Source organism: Gavia stellata, chromosome 12 (genome assembly GCF_030936135.1).
Source record: "Gavia stellata isolate bGavSte3 chromosome 12, bGavSte3.hap2, whole genome shotgun sequence".
Lineage (NCBI taxonomy): Eukaryota > Metazoa > Chordata > Aves > Gaviiformes > Gaviidae > Gavia > Gavia stellata.
This window is the reverse complement of record NC_082605.1, coordinates 20995138-21021881: the sequence shown is the minus strand read 5'-3', so window position 1 is coordinate 21021881 and position 26744 is coordinate 20995138. Positions and strand designations below refer to the sequence as shown.

At 40.5% G+C, this 26744-nt stretch overlaps 1 protein-coding gene across 1 annotated transcript; it reads right to left on the bottom strand.

Moving 5' to 3' along the window:
• Positions 1-1639: 1639 nt before the first annotated feature.
• On the bottom strand, positions 1640-26534 carry GXYLT2 (glucoside xylosyltransferase 2). Its single transcript, XM_059823288.1, has 7 exons — positions 26320-26534; positions 18475-18664; positions 18141-18272; positions 11301-11552; positions 10144-10267; positions 6757-6929; positions 1640-6013 (listed from the first exon to the last, which is right to left on the bottom strand). The coding sequence occupies exons 1-7, from the start codon at positions 26532-26534 to the stop codon at positions 5831-5833; spliced, it is 1269 nt and encodes a 422-aa protein (XP_059679271.1). The 3' UTR covers positions 1640-5830.
• Between the last annotated feature and the right edge of the window lie 210 nt (positions 26535-26744).

The following is a 26744-nucleotide window of genomic DNA, read 5'->3' as shown; positions in this document are numbered from 1 at the left end:
GAAGCACAAATAGCAATTCCTTATCTTATGCCAGCGATGGTTCTTCGGGAGGCTGCAGTCTGTACGGATCCTGGTGTAGATACGCACTTTCCCCAAGAGCACAATGGAGGAATGTTTCCAGCCTCTGTGGGGGACAGCCCAGGTACCTGTGCCATCCCACCTCTGGATGGGTACTTACTGTCTATTCATTAGCATCATATTTGACTCTGTCTGATGGAGAGGAGCAAAACATTCTCTGAAAGTTGGCTCCTTTATGGTTACAGGTACTGATTCTTAGGAGAGGAATCTCTTCCTGAAGCAGTGGGAAGGAAATTATTTGAAATTAAATGATCAACAGTTTGTGTTAAAGCCGATAGTGTCAAGATTTATCCTAGTACTAAAGCCTCACATTTTTTTCAGTTAGTGGTACTTAATTCCCAGCTCTAAATGTCACAGAACATGCAGAGAAGTTATCTCTACTAGGATCATACTTACGAGGATGAATGTAAAATCATAGCTGAGCTCTGTTTAGACTTGGTGCTCCATGACAATGTGATGAGAATGTCTCCTGGAGCCAGAGCCATGGTTATTGATGTGCATACAGCAGTGAGGGCAGGGCAGAAAGAAACTATTCCAGTACCCAGGTCCCTCAGCTGAGCTCCAAGGCCTTGCTTCAGTGAGCTGAGAGTTTATTTGTTCCAAATAGGAGAGCGGCAGCCAACGAGATTTAGACTGAGGTAATGAATCCAGCAGTGCAGCAACAGGGATGTGGGAGATCACGGTTCAGGTCCCTTCCTCTGAATCACCCGCAACAGGTAAATGCCCATCCTGTTTGCTGTTGTGCCTGTGTTACCTCTGCCTAGCCTGTACCCTGGAAAAACTGTGTGTTCTCCCCACAGCAATGCTGACCGAAGCCACGTTTGCGAGTGAAAAATCTTGGATCAGGACGTCACCAACCAGTCTGATGACGGAACATGTAACCAAACACCACACAACTACACACTTCCCAGGCCAGCGATGAGAAGCACTGTACAGCTGGCCTTACCTTTTCTCATGAATATCAATGGGAGTTTTATTCTTGACTTCAAAGAGAGCGTGACTGAGCCCAACATACCATACAGTTGAGCAAGTTGAGCAAGCAAGGAAACAATTTCATCACCAGGCGGACAGCTGGTTTGGCTGAATAGACAGCTCACAAGCTTCTGTCACACAGAGATGTCGCAGCAAACCCAAGGACATTGCAGCAGCGACCATACAAGAGTGTCAAAGAAATAAAATTAAATACAAGAAGAAGAGAAGGGAAGGGAAATGATGCTAAATGACGAAATCCTCTAAGGAGCAGAAGATAACGGAGAAATAGTAAAAAATAAGAGTAAAAGGTAAAACTTTGGTTTCCTTTGAGAGCAGGTTGTGATCTATGGTCACTGTAACACAACTGGAGTTGCAGCATGACACATTAGCACTTTGAGGAAAGTTAACGGTATGTATTTGTCTCTTCCAGTAACATATCCAATCTAATACTCTCTCACTACGGTGAAATTGTAAGAGAGGAACATTTTTCTTTGCTCGATGCAGACATACACTATAACATCACTAATACCACACACGCACACAAAAATCTTGTATTTAAAAGAAAACTATCAAAAGGCAGAGCTTGCTTAAAACTTCATTTATTTGTACTGTAAGCCAAAGGATCTTAATCAACACAGAAATGCACTGCTAGGCCTCCTTGGGAGCTATAAACAAGTGGTGCACTTGTCAAATAAAAATACACAAGCAATTAAATGATAGAGAAGAGGTATGGAATTCTTTACACATACGCTCTTGTTGTGTCTGCGCGCACACACACACACACACACAGAGCAGTTTCCAGTTTCCACCTGTAAGTGAAATGACAGCGAAGCTATCTGAGCCCACTCTGTAATATGCAGGCAAATAGCCTAGAAAAACTCTCACATTATATAAATGATGCAACCAAATGCTTCCCGCTCTGGCAGCTCTTTGTTGTACAATGCGCACTGGTAGCCTGACACTTTCTCAAATGGCTTTGGGCTAAAAGGAGGTGCTCAGCAGCTCTTAACATAAAGCCCCTATTTATCTGTCTTCGGCAAGTTCAAGTATAACATCGCAAATTTGAAACCTGAATATTTGACGCTGATACAGCAAGGACTTGGTTACATGCTTAACTTTGCGCATTGCATATAAGCCTACTGACTACACGGGCAAAATTCAGAGTATCAGGCATTTGCTGGGTTAGGGCTTACGTTCAGATAAGCCAGGCACGGCTCTCTGGGCTGTACCCTGCTCCTTCTTTCTCAGTGTGAAAGGTGATTCTTCTCCTTTGTTATCAATACATTCCATGTGCTGGAGTTTCTGTTCATTTAAAGAAAACTATTTTGGTTTCCTCCCTATGTTACGATGACACTGCTCAAGGTGTTACATTAGCAAAGGTGTTTGGGTTACATTATACCATTGGAAATAACTAAAATACACGAGAGGAAGGGGAAATGAGGATATAAAGTCTACATAAGTATTTACACATCCCATTATTAAAATAAATGAAGGCTAATTAACAAGGAATTAGCCACAAGTATGAAATACGAAATGAATGAAAACTGGTTTCTAAATAAGATTACTATTAGAATCAACTACTGTTAAAACCAAAATATAACATGGTTTTGGAAGCTGTAATAAAATATAAATTAACAGTTCTAACAACAAAAAAATCGAAGTTACATAATTGTTTTAAAACACTTTGGAGAGCTCAAATTATAGCTTTTTCTCTCAGAAAAAGCATAGCAGGGGGGAACCTCCCCCATTCTTCCTGCAAGTTGATATTACCTTAACAAAAGTCTTCATGTTAAAGCATATACTTCATAAATTTTAATAGCTGTTGAGAACATAACAGTTCTTTCTAAACATAATGTAGCACCTCCTGTAAACATAAAAAGCACTGTTTTAAGCTCTGATCATTTTATATGCAATAATGCCTTTGTTTTGTAATGAATTCCATTCCTTCACTTTAATGTGCCCATAGTTGCAGGGTTCTGCTGAATCATAGCTTACACAATCACAGCCTCCGAAACTTCAGAGGCTTAGCACCAGAGTTGCAACTGTCTGGGCAACAAGACTTTTGCTCTGCAATTTTCTGTGGCTTGTAGATACCATAGAAATGCGGAATTCAGCGTGCCCAGCATGAGTCTCGTCTATCCTCGTTTGACCTACAGTCAGCTTTACCCCGATACTTGAAAATAAAGATCAAAAAGCAAGCTAATGTTTTTTACAAGTTCTCAGTATTGCTAGCCTAAAAGGTTTACCTGTCATATGTTAGGCTTACATTATCTTAAACTTTTTAAAACAGCCTGCTGAATTTTTCCTTTCATTGCCTTCTGGTTCTGAAGTCTTCAAGGTTCATTTGGGTTACATTCTCAAACTCTTCTCTGTAGTTAGAAATGTACTGTTCTTTTTAAGTGGCAACTAAAACTTCAGTTAAAATAGGAAATACTAAGGCAACTTGCGAGAAACAGTAACATCTACACTTAAGTTTAAATGCCTTTCTGGGTCCCACTAGGAAATTCCGGGCTTTCAATCAAAACAGATGCAGAGCTGCCTCTGTCCTTTATATGTCAGTTTACACTTACGTGGCAAAGGCTGTAACATAACGGATCTGAGTCAGAAACACGTACAAACTGTTGATTAGAATTTGCAGCACACAGAGGCGCAAACACCAGACGTTTCTGTTTGTCTGTCATGCCTGTGAGGACCAGCACAGACATTGCGAGGACCAAGACTGTATGTGCCTTATTCCAAGCTTCTATCTTAACACCTCCTCTACTGAGATGACTCTGTAGCGATACCGTTTGCTATGCTGTGTCATTCACACAGCACGCTTACGGATGTGTCACAGACATTTTCACACTCTAGTGTTTGGAAAAAGTTTGTCGGCACTTGATGCTGTGTACAGCCTGTTTATCTGGCAGCCTGAGATGCCAGCAAGGCCTGCATTTTCCCTCCTCTCATGAGCTGCCACACAAGGGGAAAGGAATGTGCAAGCTAAAAGGACTTCCTCCTGGAGACTGTTTTCTTAAGAAACTGTGCATCAGTCCTGACTCAATAGGGTAGAAACCCCCAAAACTGCAATTCCTCAGAAATCCTACTTTTTAACTTAGGAAACACCCTTTCCCTCATCCACACACTCCAAGTACTTATCTCTAATAAGTGTATGTTACATGTACATGATATACAATCTGTATCAGTTTCCCTTTCATTAGCGAAAAGCTTCATGTATCTCACCCTCCTCACCCCTCTCCTACTTTGCCTGTTAGATATAAAAGCGAGTGCTTACAAGTCATGGCTAATTTTTTTTTGCTGAACAGACTTGAAAAGTAAGATCATTTTCTCTGCTGTTTTCTTTAAGCACTCACCTACACACACCCCTCAGGGCTTACACTCAGAAAATGTCCTCTGGGAGTCTGCTCTTGTATCACTGCTCTTTGAGAGCGTCTGCACTTTCAGTTCCCCAGTGACTTGTCCCAAGCACCTTTCAGCTACTGTGAGTTTTAATAAGCTCTTGTCTGTGCATATCCTAAGATGATCATCATACTTTCGAAATCTAAACTACATGAAGTATTTTAAATAAACATGAAAGCCATCTCGTATCCTCTTTCACTTTGAGGCTATTCATTATGTTCCTAGCATAAAACTCTCGACTTCCAGGAACGAAAGTGCCAGGCAGAAATACATTTCTATGCCCAGGTTTCTGGCGGAGCCCAGGGCGGGGTCAGAGGCAGCATTCTCAGTCTCCCAATACAGGGATGGAAGAACGCTTCTCAGTGGCATAGCATTGTTACTGTGCAGTAAATAGCAATTAAAGAGGATTAATTAAAGAGGAAAACAGATCAATAGTACCTGGTTTTATACTCTTCATTCACAATATTCTTGGGCTGTGTCTAATGAAATTAGTATTACCAAGTTAGGGAATATATTCTTAAAACTGTAAGAGACTGGAGGGGAAGACCATGACTGTACTCCATGCAAGAAAGGATTCTCTTTCTGTTCTCCTTTAGCTGTGTGGGTGCCACAGCTTCCACTGCAACCCCCTCCCATTTCTTGTACACTGTTTTCCTATTTATGCTGTAATTATTTTCCTTTTAACTCCTTCATGAGAAGCCCTCAAAAAACTACTGAAGAGCAGAGAGGAAAAATGACAATCACTAGACAAAAAGTGCTGTAAAATACGAAGTAAACAGGCACTTCTATTCCCCTGATCTTTTTAAGTAAGGGAAATCTTAGGTCCTACATGTGAAGAACAGCAGGTAATATGCCTTCAGACAGAAGTGCAATCTTAAGCAACCACTTTCCCTTACTATAGTAAATTTTAACTCATCCTATCACAAGATCTTTTCTGTAATTCAGCATTCTCATTACAGTCAAGAATATTTGCCCTATCATTCAAGAGTTATGTTCCCTATATGTTACATAGCTCAAACCATAATATCTTTGTTAAGCCTAAAATCAGTACAAGCTTTTGCACAACTTCAAAAAAGTTACAGTGAATACAGCTGTTCTTAAACAAATAACCAAACTAAACTCATCAAATAAAAGTGAGAATCATCAACTCCCCCTGTTGCAACCAAGAGAAATGTAGAAAGAACAAAAGGCCTAAGAAAGGACAGTTTAGGTAGACTTCTAGGATTTCTTCTGGTTTTGTAATTTCAGGGGTTATTAGGAAATTGGATAAGGAAAATATTTTAAGTCTGAGTTTCAGTAAAAGAGTTCATAGTCTTCATTTATATGCTTCATGAGATGGGGGTGCAAGAATTAAAACCTCTGCATAAAAATATAGCTACATTTAGTATCTGTGGTTCGCCCCCAAGTAGACGATGACACGATTTTCATACACCTTCTTCATAGTTTTCTCAATTTGCTTCAAAAATACTTGTGGAATTCTCCCACATAAAGTGTGCACTGTATCCAGAAATTTAGACTGCAGAGGGTAGTACAAAGACTGGAAGAGATTGTCTTCAAATGGAAACTAAAGAAAAGAAAAAAAGAATTATTAGTTTTCACTAGTTACAAAATGGCATTTTAGAAGTTTCTGTAAGATAAAACCTTGTATAGGTAGGCAATGACTTGTCGCTCACCTTCCCAGTGTCATCAAAGCCTATCAACTTCAAACACTGGTCTGCTTGAGAGTGCTCGCTTTCAGAAAAGTTTGTCTGGGCGTTATTACCTGACATAGCCAACTTCCCAGAAACTATTTCTAGAGTCTGTACTTAAAGGAGATTTACTAACATAGGGATACTGTAACAGAACAGATATTTTAAAGAGTAGAGTTGTACGCATACAACATTCAAAGTGGAAACATGGACCTGTGTCTGCATGCAACCTTCGGCCTTCCATGTGCCCAGAGGCACTAGGTGCTCAGGGAGGACAAACTTCCATTGCGTATTTATGGACCAGAGCTGCAGTATCAGCATGAAGAACTCCATTCAAACACTTTTTTCCCACCTCCGGTATTATAGAAAAGCAATTTATCAGTCTTTTTACTTAGAAGTTTATTATAACATGAAGGAAGATCATTTAAATCATCTCAAATACATGCATGCATTAAGACAGGAGAGGCCAAAGCAACCTTGCTATTTTGTGTCTGATGGGTATACATAAAGCACAACTACGCTCAGCCTGATCTGCTGGAATAGCAATCTGAGTGACCCGGTTAAAGCAGTAATCTACATTGAAATGAAACGACTGCCTCTATCGAGATAGAAGACTTACATCACGTATCACTTCATAGAGTGCCTTGAATGTAGGCTGTTTGTCATCATGGTAGACACCTCTATTTCCATGCAGAATAGAGACACCTTCTTCTTCTGCACCTTTACAGTTGCTTCCGTACATACAGTGATCTGGCCGGTAGTTCCACTGACATGGAAACACATAGAGACACTCTGCCAACGTCGATCAGGGGAGACGGGGTGGGGGTGGGGGGGGGTGGGAAGAGAAAAAAAGACATGTCAAAGAAGAGTTACAACAAATTAAACCATGTTTCTGTGAAAAAGCTGGGACTGATGACCAGAAAAAAATTCAGTTACTTCTTTTGCAAATATGCCATGCAGCAGCTAGACATAGAAACTTCCTTTCCCCAGGGGATGACTATACACATCTCAGCACTGTTAGACCTGAACTAACAGAAAGAGAGGGCAACACAACGACTGGGTGCAAACATAAACCAAGAGGGCATTTTACAAAGCTAAAAGTGACAGAATCAAACCCAGAGAATATACACCAGGTAGCACTATCCAGGGTCCTCTGCCCTAGTAAGAAGTTTCTGGAGTTACAGAAATGATTAGGGAAGCACACACAGCAGTGAGGGTTATGCAAAATCCTGAATCCTTCTGGAGACAGCGTGGGAAAGCTTGCAAAGCATATCCAGTGTTTGCTGCTGACGCTTTCATTGAGGCTATGACAATTTGTTATACTGAGATACAGCAGAGCAGAAGAGGTAGTGTATTTTATGCACACTCCTTCTAAGAGTTGTCATCCATTAATTTCACAGGTCCAGGTTATTTAAAGATAAGCCTAATTTCTCAAAAGGGCTTGTAACCTCCTTTCTCCTACTGACTTTTTTCTTTTTAAACCTTCTCTATGCACCCACAGTATTTGCAACAGGCTTATAATTAATCACGCCAGTCCCTGTGACCTTTTCGCTTCAGAAATGGAGCACAATGAATCATTGCACTATGCCAGCAGGTCATGTCAAAAGCACTGAAGATTGAATTCTTCACTTGGCTTTTCTTAGCTTCCCAGGAAGTCTGCAGCTGGTCCTGTGTGGTTCTTGAAGAAGTAGGAAAAAAAGTTTCTGAAACATTTCTTCCCTTAAGGCCTCTCCAGCAGGAGACTGCTCAAGAAAGAGTAGATTCTAAGTGGTTTCCATTCCATCTGACCTATCACACATGCAGAATTGCTCCCCAGTGTTGCTGAAAGGGCAGGAAGAGCAGTAATGCCTGATCCAAACCCTGTTACAGTTAACAGGGATCCTTTTGGTAACCCTGAACAGGTGTTTGCAAGTACAGCTCATCAGCAGGTCACTACAGGGAGAGGATGTCATTGGGTGCTTCTTAGCTTTCGTACATGTTACTTGAGTATTCTTGATCTTCTCCTCACAGTGACGCTTTTGTGCATTTTCTGCTGCCACAGCTGGACTCAAACTCTATCTGCTCTGCGAGCCTTCAGATCCATTAATCATCAGAACAGCCTTCGGAGATGGGAAAAAGGGTGCGTCTTTTCAGGCCCCAGATAACACAGTTCTGTGTATTTTTAAGCCAATGCACTGCACAGTCTTGACTGATTCCTTCCCAGACCAGTCTCAACAATCCAGCAGCTTAAAGCCTCAGGAAAATCTAGTTTTTGTTTTAATTGTATCCAGTTCTTTTGTCTTCTTTTCTTGTGCAGTCCGATGTTATGTAATTCGTAAAAAAATATTTACCAGTTACAAGGAAAAGACAGACTATGGTGCAGAAAAGAGTCTCAACATGTGGATTTGATAGAGAATACTCTCATCACAAAATTAAAACATTTTTGCAATCTTTGTTTTTTTCCTCCATGCTTAAGTTAGCAGCTTGAGTTTGACTTCACAACTAATCTGGCTGCTTCTTCTTCTCCACTAGACCCTATTCCCATAACATTCATTTATTTTTGGAAATTAATTTATGATTTCATAATGAAGATTTCTTCCACTTTATTTTTGCCCTAGGATTGAGGGTAATACATGGTCTACCAGGGACACTGATGTTTGACATCTGTCTGCAATAAACAGCTTATTGCTTTGCTTTTGCTTTCTCCTTTTATTTGCCTGGATTTGGGTATATCCAATTACCTACCCTATGACTCCTTAGAGAAAAAGAAAAGGGAAGAGAATAAATGAAGATAAATCCAAACTTATTCTGTTCTTAAGATCACTTGAGGGAATACAGGGTCACATAGGAAACAAGGAAAAGCAAGTAAGAACGGATACTCAGCATATTCAGAACCATGAAATAAGGTTCTCAGCTTCTTGGGGAAGCACATACTATGCTACAATTTTTAAATCCTTGCATTTCTCAGATGTTACTGTTTTTGGAAGTGCCTGAAGTAATTTCTGTGTGATCAGTGCAAAATACTTACAAGAGGCTGAATTTCCAGAAACTGTCTCAGCACTTGCAGAAAAAGTCACACCCTTTTAAAATGAAGATGCCTAAACTTGCCAGTTCCTTGGAAATACACACTCATGAGAATACAACTCCAATTCAAGAGGAGACAAAGGACAAACCAGAAATGTTACAAGTTGTTTATGGAGACATTGTGCAAGAGTGACAGGCAGGAATCAAATATGACATCTTGCTGGGCTGACAAGTACATACATATTGGTCACGCTGGTCCACACTAGGACAGGTGGGTTATGCCATCTGTTCTTTGAGAACAAGGTTTTGAGAGACTTGAAGTCCTCCACAGCTCTTCACAGTCCCAGAGCAGGCAGAATACGGAAGAGTAGAAAATGCACAAATCTCAGCAGCAGAACATAGATGACACCATCCTGGTGCCTGCTGAGGCTGGATCATTCTGCTAAGAGGCTGGAAGCATCTTTCTCAAAAAGTAACTTTTAGTGAAGGAGCTAAAGTAGGGAGGGCAACAGTTTTAGAAGAGGTATTTCAATGGCTGTGTCCATTTTCTGTTTATATTAGCTTTGTTACTTGTTTGCACAAACATCAGAATTCAGCTGAATTTCAGAAAAACAGAGCACAGCTTTGGCAATTTCACATTTGGATAAACATCTGAAACAATAACATTTTTTCATCTAGGCCCTGGTTCAGTGATGCTCTTAAGCACACATACAACTTTAATTTCATTCCTGCATTTGACCATTAATGTTACACTTTCTTATTTTCTCAGAATCTTCAGAAAACAGATTTACATATTTAATGGAACCAAGTCCGAGCCCCACTACCTGCACCACTGTCAGAAGTATTTTCATAGGTTGTAAATCCTAGGTGCACTTACACATTCACTTCATGCCAGAGTACATTATGCGTATCATAAATAAAAAATAGCACTTTTCATTTAATTTTTCAAGTTCAAGAAATTTTCTTAACACAGATAATCATGACTTCAAGAATCATTACTTACCTGGGTTAAAGTAAAAAATTATATTTAGTAAATCCTGGTCTCCCCATGTAATGTAATTTTTGTACTTTTGGTATAATGGATATAACATTTCCTCCCAAGTCAAACCACTCGGTATCATGCTGTTCTGCAGGGCAGAAAAACAGAAGCAGTGTGTGATATATGACTCAGAGTGTGGCACCCACATATTTGTAAGTCTGCTAAGCCATGTCAGATACCTAGATGAAAAATGAAGAACTGCCAGGAAATGTTAGACCTGGATAGGGTCGGAAGAGCAGAGCTGACTGTGCTCTTGTTTATCTAAACAGGAAAGCAAGGTCTCCCGGGTCTAGCTCTGATGTCAGCTCCTGCTATTCACAATCTTCCTATTCTAAGCAACAGGAGGGAGAAAAAGGGGAAAAATACAAAAATGCAGGGACAAGGTGAAAACTGTGGTATAAAAGCGATGAAAAGTGCAGACTAAAAATTATCTTCCCTTCCCTGGGAATTATATTAAGAGCAAGGGCTTTTTTTTTTTTTTTACTCAAGCTGTTCCTGTAATGGTATAGGAAATTGCTGGCCTTCACTGAGAAACAAGACCACTCGGGGCAAATAAAGTTTTTAAAGAGATTAGAGAATACACGCTCAAGGAAACAAACAGAGATTTTACAAGTCAGGTCTTTCACAAAAGAGGGGAGATGTCAGAAAAAATGTTCCCTTCTCATTTATATCAATTCATGGAATCACTTATTCTGCAGCAGGATACAAAATTTTATTTACAGCAGATGCAAAAAATTACCAATTTCTCTGGATATTTACATAAAGCTTCCCAATTCTAAAAACAATACAGTGACTGCTCTGAAGATCCTTGAGTTTATTCTGTCATGTACCTTCAAGGGAAAAGGAAATGTTGAAGAAGCCATTTTTACTACTGCTAACAGACCACTTCACCTGCAAGTTCTCAGTGCTCCAGCCTCTTGAGGAAGTTTCACTTGTTTTAATAATAATTTTCACTTGTTTTAATAATCATTTTCACTATAATTGCTTTTAGCATCCAAATATATATTCTATATTTTTCCGATTCTTTGTATGACAAACTTTATATAATTTTATACTAAGTTTTACAAGATGTGAAAAATACATAAATCATTAGTTTCTGCAACAGCTGTATTTCTTCTCACCTTGAACTGAGTGTTGCGTATCCGTGTTAAATTCATTAGCATCACTCCAGAATTGACTCCAGTTGTCCCATAATAAGGGTGACGCGCAAATCGACTATACCAGCCAATCTTTGGTATTTCGTGTTCTGGGGCCATAGCAGCTAGCTGTGTTGAGTTGAACTCTTTCAGGATGTGCCAGATGTCATCGATGGGCCTCAGGAAGAGAACATCGGTATCCACATAAAGGAGAGAATCCACATCCTTTAAAATGACCTTTTGGGTTTGCACAGCGAGGAGAGGAAGAAACGGAAAAGAAACCAAATAGACAACAAAAAGGAAGATTATTGGCAAAAGGTACTTTTATTTTAACCTGATAATTTGAAAGAGGTTATTGATTTATCAGCTAAATGTAATTACACGCAGGAACAACAGGTTACCGGCTTGCTGTTTGTTGCGGTTTTTTTAAACTGCACAGCAAAACAGCTACCAGGCCACAGAAGTTGGATTCTAACCTTCATATATATATAAAAAACCTTCTATATATATAACCTTCATAATCCACTAAGCTCTCAAAAAAACCCTGCAAGGCCTATTTAGAATCAGTTCAGAAATAAAATGCAAAGAATATGTATTTACTTAGCTTTGTTAGCTCTTTTAAAGGTCTGTAAGTGGTATTGTACAAAAAAAAATTAACCATTTGTAGAAAACATGTAATTTTTGCACACTGTATAGCAAGGATAGTGAAAGGTTTACTATTGAAAATGATCTATTATACAGTATCTTATGAATCTGCTACTCTGTGTGCGTATGAAAGATGCTTTTACAATCTGTCACAAAAGCTAATTTAGATCCTGATCCTGCAGTTGCATTGGCTAGCGCATACCTTGATGAAACATATAGCTTCCTCCACAGACAGAAAGGGTAAGCTAGTATAACAGAAAACTTTTCATCTCCATTTGGTATCGTGTTTCCTTATGCCCTTCTAATGACTGTTTTTCCTTTTACAACCTTGTGCTTCTGGGAGACTTACACTCAGTATTAATATATACAAATGTTTCACATGAATTAAGAAAACCCTATCGATCACAAAAATGTATATGCATCCTCCTGAAGAATAAAACTTGCTTGGTAAATAGAAATGTCATATTAAAACTTATCAGGTCAGATTCTGATCTGTTTTATCAGACTCTGTATCAGGAATAACCACAGTAAAGTTAGTCAAGTCAGAAGGGTGTAAACTGTAAATTAGATCCAGGATATTTAATCTATTCTTGTTGACAATGTTCCCCCTTGTGGCTACCCAAATCCTTACATGCTCAGTCATTAATTTTAGTAGGGCAAATTATAGTTCTTCAACAGTCCAAGAAAACTCCCTTGATGTTTGCACCAGCTATTTGTAAGGTTGTTTGTTAGATAATAAATACCATTAGCTAAAGTTGACCGTCAGTTCCAATTGTGTTTTTGTTGTTGTTCTTCATTATTTACTAAAACTGTCCAAAAATTCCTGAAGGACTGAAATTTTCTTACTTGGTCTCAGCCAAAAGCCCTATTTCTCTCTCTTTCTTTCTTTGAAAAGCAAATCCAAAAGTCTATTGATTTTCACCATGCCATGGAACAGAACAATCACTCTCTCATCCAACTGCAATGATACTAATGACAAACTTTCCTATTTATGCAGGTAACTTAATAAATTCTACTAAAGAAATTGAATTTTACATAAATTGAAATGTATTGTGACTGAAGATTAACTGTGAAAGAGAGTGAACAACATTAAGATTTTGAACAAGTGGGGGGAAAAATTACCTTTAAGCATGCTCAACAGGCATCCACTAAGATGCCAAATCCGTGAGTACAGACTTAAATGAGATTTTTCACCTGACTGAACACTTTGGGGTTCAGACTGACATTTAGCTAAGTTTAACAAATCCCTGACCTGTATTTCTGACATGATAACTACATGTTCTTCCTACGTAGCAGGACAACCAGGAGAAGGCAAGTTATGCTTACAAGAAACTCCATGTAAGCAAGTCCAACATAATCCAGATCACTCTGCTGGATGGAAGGTTATAGCAATACACCATTTTTCCACAAAAAATACAGAACAGCATGTGAAGGTATCAGTAAATGAATGATACAAATAGTTCAATAACACAGTAAGAGCTCAGAGGCAAATATTTGCAAATGTTAAGTATCCTGGAGTCCAATACTAAAAAAAACCACCAAGTAAAATAAGACAGCTACTTTAAGAGTAAATCAATGGAAGACAGACAGTTGAAAAGAAGGAAGGTTTTTTCAGCTTAGGGATATCCTGGATATTGTATATTATTCTATAGCACCTACAAGCCCTAATTCATAGACACTTACTACATGAAGTCATATAAAATCAAAATATATTAAAAAAAAAATCACCCCCAAATTTAGTCTGAGACAGGAGATAACACATGAATACAAAGAGAGCAGAATCTATTAGATTATGTCTGAGGGATCCATAGCACACTGTATACCAGGTAAGATTTTTTCTAAGGGTGCCCTAGCAGAGAGACAAGTCGAGGCATTTTCCAGCAGAGGGTTAAGGGGGAAGTTTAATGGGTGCATATAGACACACCTCCGAAGCATAAGTGACAGCCTGGGCACCGTCTTCCAGCAGAAAAGTGTTCTTTCGGTAGCCATAAACATACGCATAAATTTAAGTCTGTGGAAGTCAATGGACTGTAATAATTTTCCTATATATAAATGGATTCAAGCAGGTATTTCAGTTCTTTGTGAAGTGGGTGCCTACCAGCATTTGACCGCACGCTTTCTGCCTTGTATCCCTCCACTCAGGATTCACACGCTCCCCTTTCTGGTTTGTCAAAAGATTCTTGCCCCTCCTGTGTCCGAGGTGTTGCCCAGCAGGCTAAAAGAAAAGCTGTGCTGCTTCCTTTAAGCCCTTCACACTTTTCTCTTTCACATGTGAAGTGTTAAGACTTATTTAAAACCTACATGTCAGTTTGAATTGATCACATCCTCTTCTGGTTGTGCATTTGACTTCGCCTTGGGTAGGGGAATTTAATTTCAGAAATTGCGGCTGTAAGAGTTCCTTGCATAGCTCCTGGGATTTCAATGGAGTTATACCAGCGATAAACTTCATTTAAATAACTCTGGCATTCCCAGTGTCCCACAGCTTTCAGGAAGCTCTGTTCCCAAGCACTGTTCCCAAGCTGAATGGAGTTTTCAAAAAAATATTTTAGGCTTTACACAGCCCTTAAAGCAGAATTTAGCTTTTACTTATTCAAAAGCATACAAGAGGAGACTATGTATTTTTGACTCTGATGATTTTCAATGTCAAAAGCAGTTGAGTACCACAAGGCAAGCCTGTGGTACAAGAGACCTTGCTCCAGCTTGCTCTGCCTGAACTAGACGCTGCACAATTAGGGCTGGCAGCGTGCTGAGCCTGCCAGGAGGGCTAACCAGAGGGACATGACTGCAGGTTAAAAATGACATGCATCTGACCTGGAGCATAAGCAACGCAAGACTGCGTCTGGTAGTCTGCGTTCACACTTGCTAGCACAAACCATGTAGACACACCTGACAGACTGTGATTTTTGAAATGAATGGTCAGGAATACGGCTTGACGGCACTTGTCTTCTTCCTCGCTCTACAGGCGCTTACAGCTTAAAAGAGGTGTGATTTTTTTGCAGCTCTATAGAGTGTTCTTAGTAAATCTGTCAAAAAGTTTTGCACAGAACTAGCTATATTTAGCCTAACGCTTCACTTAAATACTCAATTATCTGTAATTTGATTTCACACCTTCTGTCTCCATAGATTCTCCCTGTGTTAGCGAGGTTGGCAAGTAATAACACACTACTGTGTAAACACATCTTGGTATATTGTGAAGCTGTGCTACCTAATGGTTTGCAATGGCTAGTACAGCAGTTTATCAGAGCTTTATCCAAAATTAGGGACAAATCACAAATCTTGATGCTAATGTAGCAGTACCACAAAGTTGAGTTACTAAACTTAACTGTAGTAAGCAATTAACTCAAGTTACAACAGAGATGGAGACTTTTGTTTAGATAAGGCCCTGGCATCTATTCCCAGTGCTGCTACTGATCCACTGAGTTGGACACTTGAGCGTACTCAAGAGGACAGCTATAATACAGGGATATTGCTAATCTACCTTAAAAGCTCTTAAGTAGATTAAGTGTTTTGAGAAGGGTTCTAAATGTTAGTTACTATTAGAACTAAAATCATCCAAAAATCCCTTAAGCATTTCATGATACTTTAGCCGATTGTTTTGGTAGCTCCAAAACAGCAATATAGACAGCTGCAAGCCAGCTCTGTGGTATGCAACATTCGTGAGACCAGAAGACAGTTTTTCACCTGGTGTCTTAACATCCATGTTAGTATTACAAAACAGTTTCAAGTGATTGCTGAGACCACTACCCTCCTAGTTTATTTTTAAAGTTTCAGTTTGTGCTGATGTTAAGATCCACATCTTCCTTACTCTGCCTTTGCAAATCCCATTGATGGTTTTATTGTAGTAGACTGCAGCAAGAGATTTAGACTCGTGAGATTACATGGAGGCTCAATCTAATTTCCCTGTATGTAAGTAGCAAACACATGATCAGATGTCACAGAATGCCTCTACAAAATGTAGGATGCTGTATGATCTTAATATTTTAGTAACCCAAGCAGATTCAACAAGTTGGGAATGTGTACATCAACCTGTTACCCAGGACAAAATAGTTCATTACTACAAGCTGCAGGATCACATCCCATAGCTCTAGTTTTATCAGTGAGTAAAACCATTGAAAGATTCTTACACAATTTTCCCTTAAAACATTCCTCCTACCCTCCTGTCCACTTTCACATGCCTGCTGGTGCTGCAGGAGAAAGATTTCTTTGGTAGGAGAGGCACTCATGAATCAAAGACTCACATTCCACTCAGGCTTAGCATTATCAGGAGCAAGACAATTTGCACAACTGAGGACTAAACAGCTGATAAACTCAACTACCACTCTCCTGGGGTCCTCCCTAAATCCGGTCACATTTTATGCGCTGCAGGAGAAAATGCTTAGGACAGGGGAGGATAAGAAAAAAAGGATACTGACATCCTGCTGGTATTTATTTACAATACAAGTCAAAATAGTTCTCTAAACAATAACACTAGAAACCCTCCGCTCCTGCTGTGTGCAGACTGGATTTCTACAGTGTTGTCTCATTCAAAGGGGACATCAGAACCTAGTTACCAAGCACTGATAAAAATAATGGTGGCTGAAATTACCCAGAAACAGGCTAAGGTTCTGCCAGGCTGCAAACTTGAGTACCAAAAGTCCAACTGGACACTTGCCACCTCAGCTATTACTACAACTTGTTTTCTTTACTATACCCGTATCAACTTAGCGTCAGCTGCAACTACTCTTGGACAACCCTTCCTATTCAAAGCCATAAACCTCAGCCTGACCACACACAACATTTTGCAATTGCCCCAAGGGAAACAAATATTTACAGTTCAGGCTGCCTCCTGGTTTTGCTAAGACAACATGCAACAGTCTAGTATTTCTTACAAGAAGTTACTGGAGAACTTCAGCAACATGCGAGTAGACAAAAAAGGAACCAAAAAAGCACTGCCCAGCCTCAAGGAATCAACATGAATACATAACCCTTTTCTGTCATCAGAAGGGTGATGACAAATAAAAGTGAAACCGTTGCTGTGATGAGAGTCTACCAAAGTGACAAAAAAATACCACAGAAATAGGAAGAACAAAGAATTGTGTTTACCCAGTGAAAACCACCCCATTTGAGTACACCCTTACAAACAATCTGGATTGAACAAGCTAACGCTTAGGGCTTATTTTCCAGGTGATATAAATATTTACTCAGGGAAGAGAGGATCCCTGCTGAAGTTGGAGTTACTTTCAGCCCATCTGGCCTTTGTGCATTTGATAGTCTACCCCTAAATGGCAGATAAACAGAACTGCTGACAGCACATATTTTCTCACATATGTATTCATAGTCTACGTATCTGGACGTGCAGCTGTCTCCTGATTGTTTCCATCTGAGAAAGTGAAGATTTCTTCACCCCCCCCCCATTTCTCATAAGACAGCAATGAAGAAATCTGGATCATGTGAATAGCATGTCACTTTATTGGAGTCACCCCAATCAACAACAATGCACAAGATATTTTTGATACATGTTCTCAATTCCACAGAAATCACTTTATGCAAAAGTTCTTTCAATTTCTGATACTTCTGCATATGCAAACTTGATATCAACACCTTCTTTCTCTCCAGCAACCTTAAATATTTTCCAAGTTTATGACACTGTCAGTATTATACAGTAAAGAATACAAATTTTCAGTGAACCTGAAGATCCCAGGATACACAGGGCTCTTGCATGAAATCGGACTTTGAGCACACTGAAATTATTACCTTAAGGGCAAATCAGTCTTGGAAAAAGAAATAAAACTCAAGGAAAAGGGATTGCTGAAAGCATCAGTCTAAGGGCTAACATATGGAAAGGGAGATAATGGGTAAAGAGGATATGATGACTGCACGCTGAAAAGAATGTTATTTATGGAAGGCATGCGGCATCTACCCTGAAAGCATCTGCCCTGAAAGAGCTCTTGCACTGAGTCTTAAGAGTCTGAGAGGCTAATGGAACTAGAGACAAATAAGAAACACACATTCTTTGTTAGCAGGAGAAAAAGCGAGGCTGGATTTCTGTTTTCTTTTTTTAAGTAGCTAAAGCACAGATTAAAATATCTTTAAGCAGATGTTTCAGCCTGAAAATGGTTTTAATACTACACCAGCAAAGCTTCCTTTCTGTGGAATTAACCTTTTCCTGAAGTGACCTACTCAGAAATCCAGGTGCCTTACCGGAAGAAAAAGGCGCTGGGCAGCACATGGTTTGAATAACTTTTTCCATTCCTGAGCATTTCCTACCGAGAAGGTTATTGGGTAAATGTTGTATTCAAACTTCTTTGTATATGAGGAAGGCCATTCCTTCAACTGAAAGACATGGGGGGAGCAATTAGACACTACATGTTATAAAGCTTTTTTGAAAAAAATACGCATGCATAAGGAATTCATAAACTGTGTACAGTAAAAAAGTGCTTAGTTGCTACTTGTTGATTTCAATGTAATTTTGTTCAGAGATTTGCAGCTTATAACTAATTCATGTATTTATTTACCAAATGACAAAGAAACTCACCTTCTTCTCAAATTCAGGCTTAAGGGAATCCTCAGCAAAAATGTGAAAACAGAGCCTCCTGCTGCTAAAGAGAACTGCTGATTTCAGCATGATTAGCGTCTCTTCCAGCCGGTCCCCACATGCCACAACTGCCAGATGCATGCATTGCAAAGATGAAGGCTCTTTTGAATGTTTCTGTTCTCCAGGCTTCCTGAAAAATCATAAATAGGCATATAAAAAATACTGAGGTAAACACGAAGAGAATTCCGCATTAATAGATATCGGGGTTTTTCTCTTCTCTTTCACTATGTAGGGGATCAGGAATTTTTTCTTCTGATTAGCTATCCACAGAAGATGCCAAGTGGCATGCCAATTTTGTCATTGGTACAAATCAAGACTGTTAAAAGAAATATGCTATTTTCAGAATTTTTCTGGTTATTCCTACATTTCTGGATTTGCGTAAATCACTGCACTACATACACAGAAGAAATTAATTCAATAGCACCTCAAACCAGACAACAACTTGCTCTGTGCAAATGAGAGGGGTTCTTTTTTTTCAGTTTAAAGGTTATGAAGCCAGAACGGACTTATTACTACCTAGCCAACTTTCTAACACAATGCAGATTACAGAACTACATCCAGTAATTTCATTACCAGGCCCATAGCTTTTGGCTAGACTGGAAGGAGACATCCATACTTTAAAAAAATCCACTCCATCCATATGTAAATTATTCTAAGAGTTAATTAATTTTGCTGTTAAAAATGCATGCCTTAATCCTGGCCTGAAGGTACTGGCATAGTTTCAAAGGACTGCTCTCCATGTCACCCAATGGAATGCCTAAAATTTTGCTAAAACAGATTTTTAAAAACAAACATATTCACATGTCCCAGATGAATCAGATTGTATTCCACAGGCAGTCAAGGGCCAAACTATGGGTTTTTCACTTTGCACCCATCTGTGCAGGCTTTAAATAAATTTCAGCCAGACTATAGGGGAATCTGCATGTTAAAAGGCAATTGAAGCTACTTGCTAGCCAGAAAAATCAGGGCTCTTTTGGGGAGTTGAAGACATTTTGAAAATATAGCCTTTTGATTTTGTGTGTCCCCCCCATCAGTGTGGAGGTAAAACCACATCCTCCAGGAATGCTTCTACAGTATTGTATTCACATTCCAACACGGATCGCATTTATACTCCATTAGATGGATGTGTGCTGACAAAGCAACTAAATCACAAGCACCGTAATCATTATAGGAGAGTTCAAAAGGCTAATCATAGATCACTAGCAGTTCTTGACATATCACTGAACAGAGGACATCAATCCCTGCCTCTTCTCAGCACACACAATTACATACATACAATTAATCAGTAAAGCTAATTCTAGAAAGAGAAGTTCTAAATAAAGAGAAAAATGACAGTTAATAAAGCTGTCATTATCTTTTTCCAGACATTAAAATGCTGCTCTGTGTAACAGCAGCGTTCTATACTACAAAGCAATCCACTTCTGTGTTAAGGAATACCAGCCAATGGTACTTTACTGACTATACAAAGCAACATGTTTCATTAAGGGTTTAAAGTCTTAGGCTTTAGTCTTAATTAAACTCCAATTTCATCAGTGCATAAATAATGGAATACTACATCTATGTAAAGCGGTATTTACTTTCCAACCTATTAGTGTAAAAACCACTGAATTATTGAAGTGAATAATTAGCTGCTCACACAGATCCCCTTTTCCCCCCTTCTCCCTATCTCTTTAATGTTTCCTCTTAATTGAGTCTCTAAATCAAGCCACATGCAGGATGAGAACTGCTTTGATACAGCTTGTGGCAATGGAATTCACTGGGAGAGGGACTAAACTCTAAGCTTTAATTGCAACGCTTCAAAACTCAACAACAAAGTGCTAAGCTTTTCTTTGCAAATTTTAGCCACAGTGAACTCTCCATTATGCAGCTATTTTGTAGCGAAAAATCCAGCAGATGTAGACAAGCACTTCCAACAAACAGACCCAGCAGAAGCAACCCTCGATGAAAGCAAAATGCCCCATAAGCCCATGGGAGCTACGGATGAAGGAGAGACATCCCGCCTGCCAACACAGACACCTCCCTGGCCCCAGAGTGTGGAGGAGAAAGCTGAGCCTTGGAGAAGAGTAATTATGAGTCATGAAGGCCTGGGCTGAATGTGTTCAGGAGCCTGCAATGGCCTAAGTAGGAATAAAAATCCCCAAGAAAAGGAGCACAAGGTAGTATCTGAACTATCTTAATAGTAGTCCGGGACACTGAGGGCAACAGTTACTGAAGAAGGTAGCACGAGGTACAGAAGAATGCTGGGACACAACATTTTGCATCTTTTTTATAAGTACATAAGGAAACCAAGAGGACTGTGACAACAAAGTGAGCTGGAAAGGGAGATACAAGAGTGACATAGCAGGATGCATTTAACAGGAATTTTAGCCTAGCCTTTACGAAATTACTGTTATTGTCCAGAAGTCTGAAAACAGGCAGGTGTAAAGGCAAAGTCAAACTGCTAGGAAGGCAAATGAGTGGATTACAGCAAAGAACATCACAACTGCCCTTCCCTCCTCTGCTTATACATGCATGTATGTACAGTGCAGAGAGGAAGGGAAGGGACAGGGAGAAAAAAATGGATGAAAGGATATTCCTTAAAGATCTGCAGGACATGGCCAAAGTCTTCAAACCAAAACAGTTCCAGTTTGACCGACAGCATCTAGGATGCTTCTGCTTTACACAGAATAAATGGCTATGCTGGCTTATCTGGATCCCCTCTTGAAGATAAGAGGGCCTCCACCATGTGCTGTCAAGAGAGAAACTGGAGGTTAGAACTTAGCTCATACCCGTGGAGCAGCTATTTCTTTTCTACCGGGGTAGGTTGGGCTGGGCACCAGGAGCCTTCTCGTTCAGACAGACTTACTGCTTAATGAAAGGCCTTCTTTAAGCTGAGTTTCATATAAGGTACACACTGAATCCTGATTCAATACAGTATACGTCCTCTAATTACAAATGTTTGTTTATTGTGTAGTTACCAGTGGTTGATGCAAACATACTGGGAAGCTAAGAGTTTTCCAAAACACTACCTGCTCAGATGTTACTAGACATTACAACAAATGGAATAGATGAAAGATGCGTATTTTGTTTTAAAGGATGGAGTAAGCTAATACTGTGGTAAATTGTACAAAGGATAAAATTTGTTACATAGAATAAACAGCTGGCAAGCAAGAAAAAAATATATTGCTAGGTTATCAGCCTAAGACATTAATAGGCTTTTGACACAGAGAAGTACTCAGGTAGTGGTTGAAGGGTAAGTGAGCTCTGGTTTTGGCTCTATTTCAGTAAGTCAGCCCCTGCAAAGCTTTGAGTGAGTCATTAATTCTTTATGCTTTCATTGTCCTACCTGTAAAATGGGAACAGCTGTTACAGTAGTAACAGTTACCTACCTCAAGAAACTTCCAAGCACATTAAAAAGCACATAGATCCACAGAGTACTACAATTATTATTATTAGCCAATTCTTCGTAATATTTATGCATGCATTCATTCATTTATAGTCCAACTTATTGGTTATGGATAGAGTCTATAATTGGATTTTATGACCTAAATTAAACATTTAAAATGTATCTAAATCAATACCGTAACCTGGACCTTAAAGTTTAATGTGTTTGACAAGAACAAATAACGAAACTATATACACAAGGTCTTTGTTGCCTTGATATCCTCCTTCTAATTTCCGTACATCAATGTAGCTTGTCGATACATTATAAATCTAACTAATATAACATTATGTCAAACTCTTTGCTCTGTTCCCTGTTTTACCCATCTGTTCAGAGAAAATTGCTTTCCGCTCTCCCTTTCCTCCTGTTCTTCTATTATATTATTCTATGGCTTTAAAATTAAGCACTGTTGCCTAAGACTAACCACTACAGAAAGCATCCCAAAACACTTGCAGAATACATCCCTATGAAACAGCTGAAGACAGACTTGGTAAGACGTAGCATGAGAAAATGTTTATAGCAAAGGCCTTCCAACAATACAGACCAACTCCGATCCAGTTGCCCAATGGTATTTTATTTACTGCACACATTTTTTTCTGACAGGCACGGGTATTGACATCGCCAAAGAAGCCTGAGTGCTCAAGCACAATAGTGTATATTTCTAGGTCTTAAAGTTTAGATTACATGCAATTTCCTTATTAGTCACAGCCAAAGTGTCTCAAACATAATTAACCCCAAACCTGTCTAAATCAATCCAGATCCATTCAAAATAATGCATTCCCATCTCATTACAGAGCCTGCTAATCTATTCAAGTCTTCAAATTTATTCCTGAGAGAAAGATAATGCATGCAGATTCTTACAAAATGCAATACAGTTGTTAGTTTTTGAAACCTTCTTCGTATCATGATCTCATTTACTTTTGCAGCATAAACAAGGTTAGATTTAGGCAATGTATCAAAACTGGTGATTCACTAAATAGGCTCCTTCCCTGACAGTCAACGCTGAGTCAATGTCCCAACAGTGGCTCCATTATATGAAACACATTTTCTCACACACTTTAAAATATAAATTAGAAAGGCTCTAAATGTTTTTAAATAAAGTTTTCTCACTTCAATGCAGTTGGACAAAACTGACTGTAGCTGCTGACAATCAAAAAATTGTTGAAGTTTCAACCTCCTTCTAACACTCTGAGAAAAGGGAGAAAAACACTCAGAACCAGAATGGATGTTTTTATCTTCTTTTATCAAGTGGGGTCTTTGTTAGACAAGTATGAGGTATTTGGGCCTTTAGCATGTTATTATAGGCTATCAAACTCAAGCCAAACTTGCATGTGCGTGCACACAGGCTGCAAAGAAAAAGTATCTTGACAGGTTGCCATATAAGAGATGTTTTGCTTTGAAAAAGTTACTTCCAGGGAACTAAATGTGCTGGCAAAAGTTCACTTCCCCAGCCTTGCCACGCTGGTTTAATAGAGAGTGTGGTCACATCTGCCCTTCAAATGTAAAATAACCCTTTTGCTTTTTGATACTTTGCACACATTGGTCTGGCACATACTTACAATTCTTCCGATGAAAAAAATCTTATTGAAGGCATAGGACTTGTCACTTCCAAGAGGAAGGATCAGTAAAACCGCCATCAAAAATCAGTTTTCAAAGCTAACCAGAAACTTACATGCAGTGCTCATCTAAATTTGCTAAAATTATCTAATGACCCAAGCAGGACACATTAACATATTTACTAACACTTTCTAGGTATCAGCCAGCTAATGATACGTGACTAAGTTAAGCTTTTATCATGTATGACTGCTTACATTAGAAGAAACCTGCACTTCTTAAAACTTAAAAACTAATGTCTTCTATCATTATCATGTGACTACAGAAAGCAGTATTACAAAATCCCAGTTAAACTACAATTCACCTTGCCTGCAACATGACTGGTTCTTACAAAGCAAATGCACATCCTAGGTAACATCTTCGATTATTTCTGAGTTCAGACCAAGACCTGCATCCTTCTGACGAAACTACACTAATCAGCTTGGCAAAACTGAATTAAAACAACTTTTTACATTCACATAGACAACACTTCACTAAGGTTATTTGAATCAATCATGCGGTCTACATATGAACACCTACACCATGATTGGATCACAAGATCTTACATAGTCATAATCAGATTTTTTATTATCTTGAATGAATCAGTTAGATTACACATGATCTCTCACGGCAAATAAAAAATAAAAAAATAACCCTCCTTTGCTCATAAGGAGTAACTAAAATAATAATTATTTATATTATAGGAATGAACAGGCAGTAACAACCCCGATTCAGCATGTTACATTGGATGTGCTTTACTATAAGCACATGCATAAGCAAAGCCTATTAAGTCAATGAGAATGCTCACTCCTGAAGTTAATAACTAGTTAAACCATTGCCTGTTTCTTCCACTCCAAATTCAAGCCCCCTGGAAACAGCCTCACACTGCTTTCAGTGCATCTTGGATCAGGCTTTTTAAGCCAAGCAGATCCCACCACCTGATGCCTTCACCGTGTGACTGTGGATGTGATTCGTTCCAGAATGGCACCCGTGAGTGGGTATTTCTGCCTTTCCAAGAAGGCAGGCATCTCCTTGACTTGGACCATGTTATGTTACCCCCCAAAAAAATTATTTTTTATGGACACCCTCACTTAAATAAATTTTATTTTAGTAGTAACTAACACAATAGAGAATCTTTCAGCAAGGGGCAGAACTGGACCCACAGAATTGTGCTTCTCGGCCATACAAACTCCTGATGGTGCCAGCAGTGCAGGATCATGCCCTGCCAGCAGATGTGAGGGGAAAAAAAACAGCAACCAAACCCCACAAAAAAACAACCAAATAAAAAATTTGAAGAAAAGGCATGTTTTAAATACAGCATTCCTCTCTTTTGTGTGTGTTTGTGTGTTGCAGACCTTCTAAAAAGTACTTGCAAAGTCAATAAATAATAGAAAAGTTAGATAATGTCAAATTTTGGAACACGAAGATGCTCACTGAAAAGCTCATTGAAATGGAACAGTTGTTTACACTCTCTAGCAGTTTCATACTTTCTGGGCTCCTTCCCTCAGAGTTCTTCTTGATTTCCATGATAATCGCAGAGATATGCCTTAAAGAAAAATTACTTCAGGAGGTACAGTTGCTAGTGGAAATAATCCTGCTTTAATACATGCATTTGAATTCTGTCCATGATCCATTCTCAGCCACAGTAAACATCTCTTGCATTCAGTAGGGTAACAATGCGTGTAAGAAACCAACTGCTTTAATAAGTTAAGGAATAAGAGCTCAAAAAACAGGAATAGTCTTTCATTCAGAACATCTCTGTGAAATCATGAATCAAAGACACAAAGACATACCAAGTTAATTAGATATATGAGGTCACACTGACCATAATATAGTTGGAATGCAAAGGGGAAAACAGTTCTCCACCCACCGAAAGCACGCTGCCCGTATCTTTTTCTTAAGCAATTATAGTTTTTTAAAAAATGTTCTGCCTGTAAGGTGCTGCAAGAGGGAACAAAACCCACCACGATTTCAAACTCTTTTTTAAAGTTCTGCTAAATTAATTTACATATAAGAAGCATTCAAAACAAAAAGCTCAACAGCTGAAAATCCGCCGGTGCCTCGCAGTTTGGAACTCAGGGGTACCACACAGAAATAGCCAGCCACCTTCCCTTTTCCCTGCAGCGTTAACGAACAATTCGCAGAAGTGTAGCGCCCGAGACTGACAGCAGCTCCTCAAGGACTCCCGCCAGCGAGTACCACATTCCCCACGTCAGCCTTCAAAACAAGGCCAAAACTAATGGAAAAGCAGCTATTTCAGAGGCCGCCCTCGCACAGGCACGCAGAGGAGGTATCGCCCCGCTCGGCCGCAGGGGCCGGAGGCGGAGGTGACACCTCCACGCACTTGCGTGGCATGTCCGGCAACCGCGCTCCAAGTGAAAACACGCAGGAAAAAGTTTGTATGTCTAAAGCCAGAGCTGTTGGCACAAGGGTTTCTAATCACCGGTCACCCGCAGAGGCGGGGGGATAAAGATCCGGGAAAGGGAAGTGCCCGAAGGACCGGGCGGCAAAGAGACACCAGCGAGCGGCCACAGCAGAGGGGACCCACGGGGCGGGAAGGCCCGGGCACGCGTGGGGCTGGGCGCGCCTGACAGCGGGCGGGCTCCAGCGGCCGGGCCGGAGCTGGGCAGGAGGGGGCTGGCGGGCCCCCCGCCGAGGGCAGGGACCGGGGGGCGGTCGCGCGTGGGGCGCCGGCCGGTCACGCGTGGGCCGGACGAACTCTCGTGTCCCGGCGCCGGCGGGGAGCGCGGAGGCGGAGCCGCCGCCGTTACCTGGCGCTGGCGAGTTTGCCCCCGGCAGGGCTCCTCCGCAGCGGGCTCCGGCTGAGCCGCGGCTGCCGGCGAGCGGGCGGCGCGGCGGGGCGGGCGGGCGCGGAGGGCGCGGGCGGCGGGCGCGGGGGCGCGGCGGCGCTGCCCGCCAGCAGATAGAGCAGCAGCAGGCTGCCCAGGCCCAGCAGCGCCGCCGCCACCTTGCAGGAGAGCCGCATGGCGCGGGAGGTCAGGGCGCGGGGCGCGCCGCCCGCCCGCCCCTCAGCCCTCCCGCCGCCGACATCGCCCGCGGCCCGGCGCGGCGCGGGGACGTGGCCGCCGAGCCCCGGCCCGGCGCCCGGCAGCGGGGGCGGGGCGCGCCCTACCGTACTCTCTGGACTAGCCGCCCCGTCCCCTCGTCGGCCCCCGCAAGGGAGGCCAGCCCGCGG

Coding starts and splice junctions, on each gene's coding strand:
- GXYLT2 (XM_059823288.1), bottom strand. CDS start 26,534: ATGCGGCTCTCCTGCAAGGTGGCGGCGGCGCTGCTGGGCCTGGGCAGC. Junction 18,273..18,474: donor AGCCTGAATTTGAGAAGAAG/GTGAGTTTCTTT, acceptor CATGTCTTTCAG/TTGAAGGAATGGCCTTCCTC. Junction 6,014..6,756: donor TCTATGAAGTGATACGTGAT/GTAAGTCTTCTA, acceptor TCTTTTCTTTAG/TTTCCATTTGAAGACAATCT.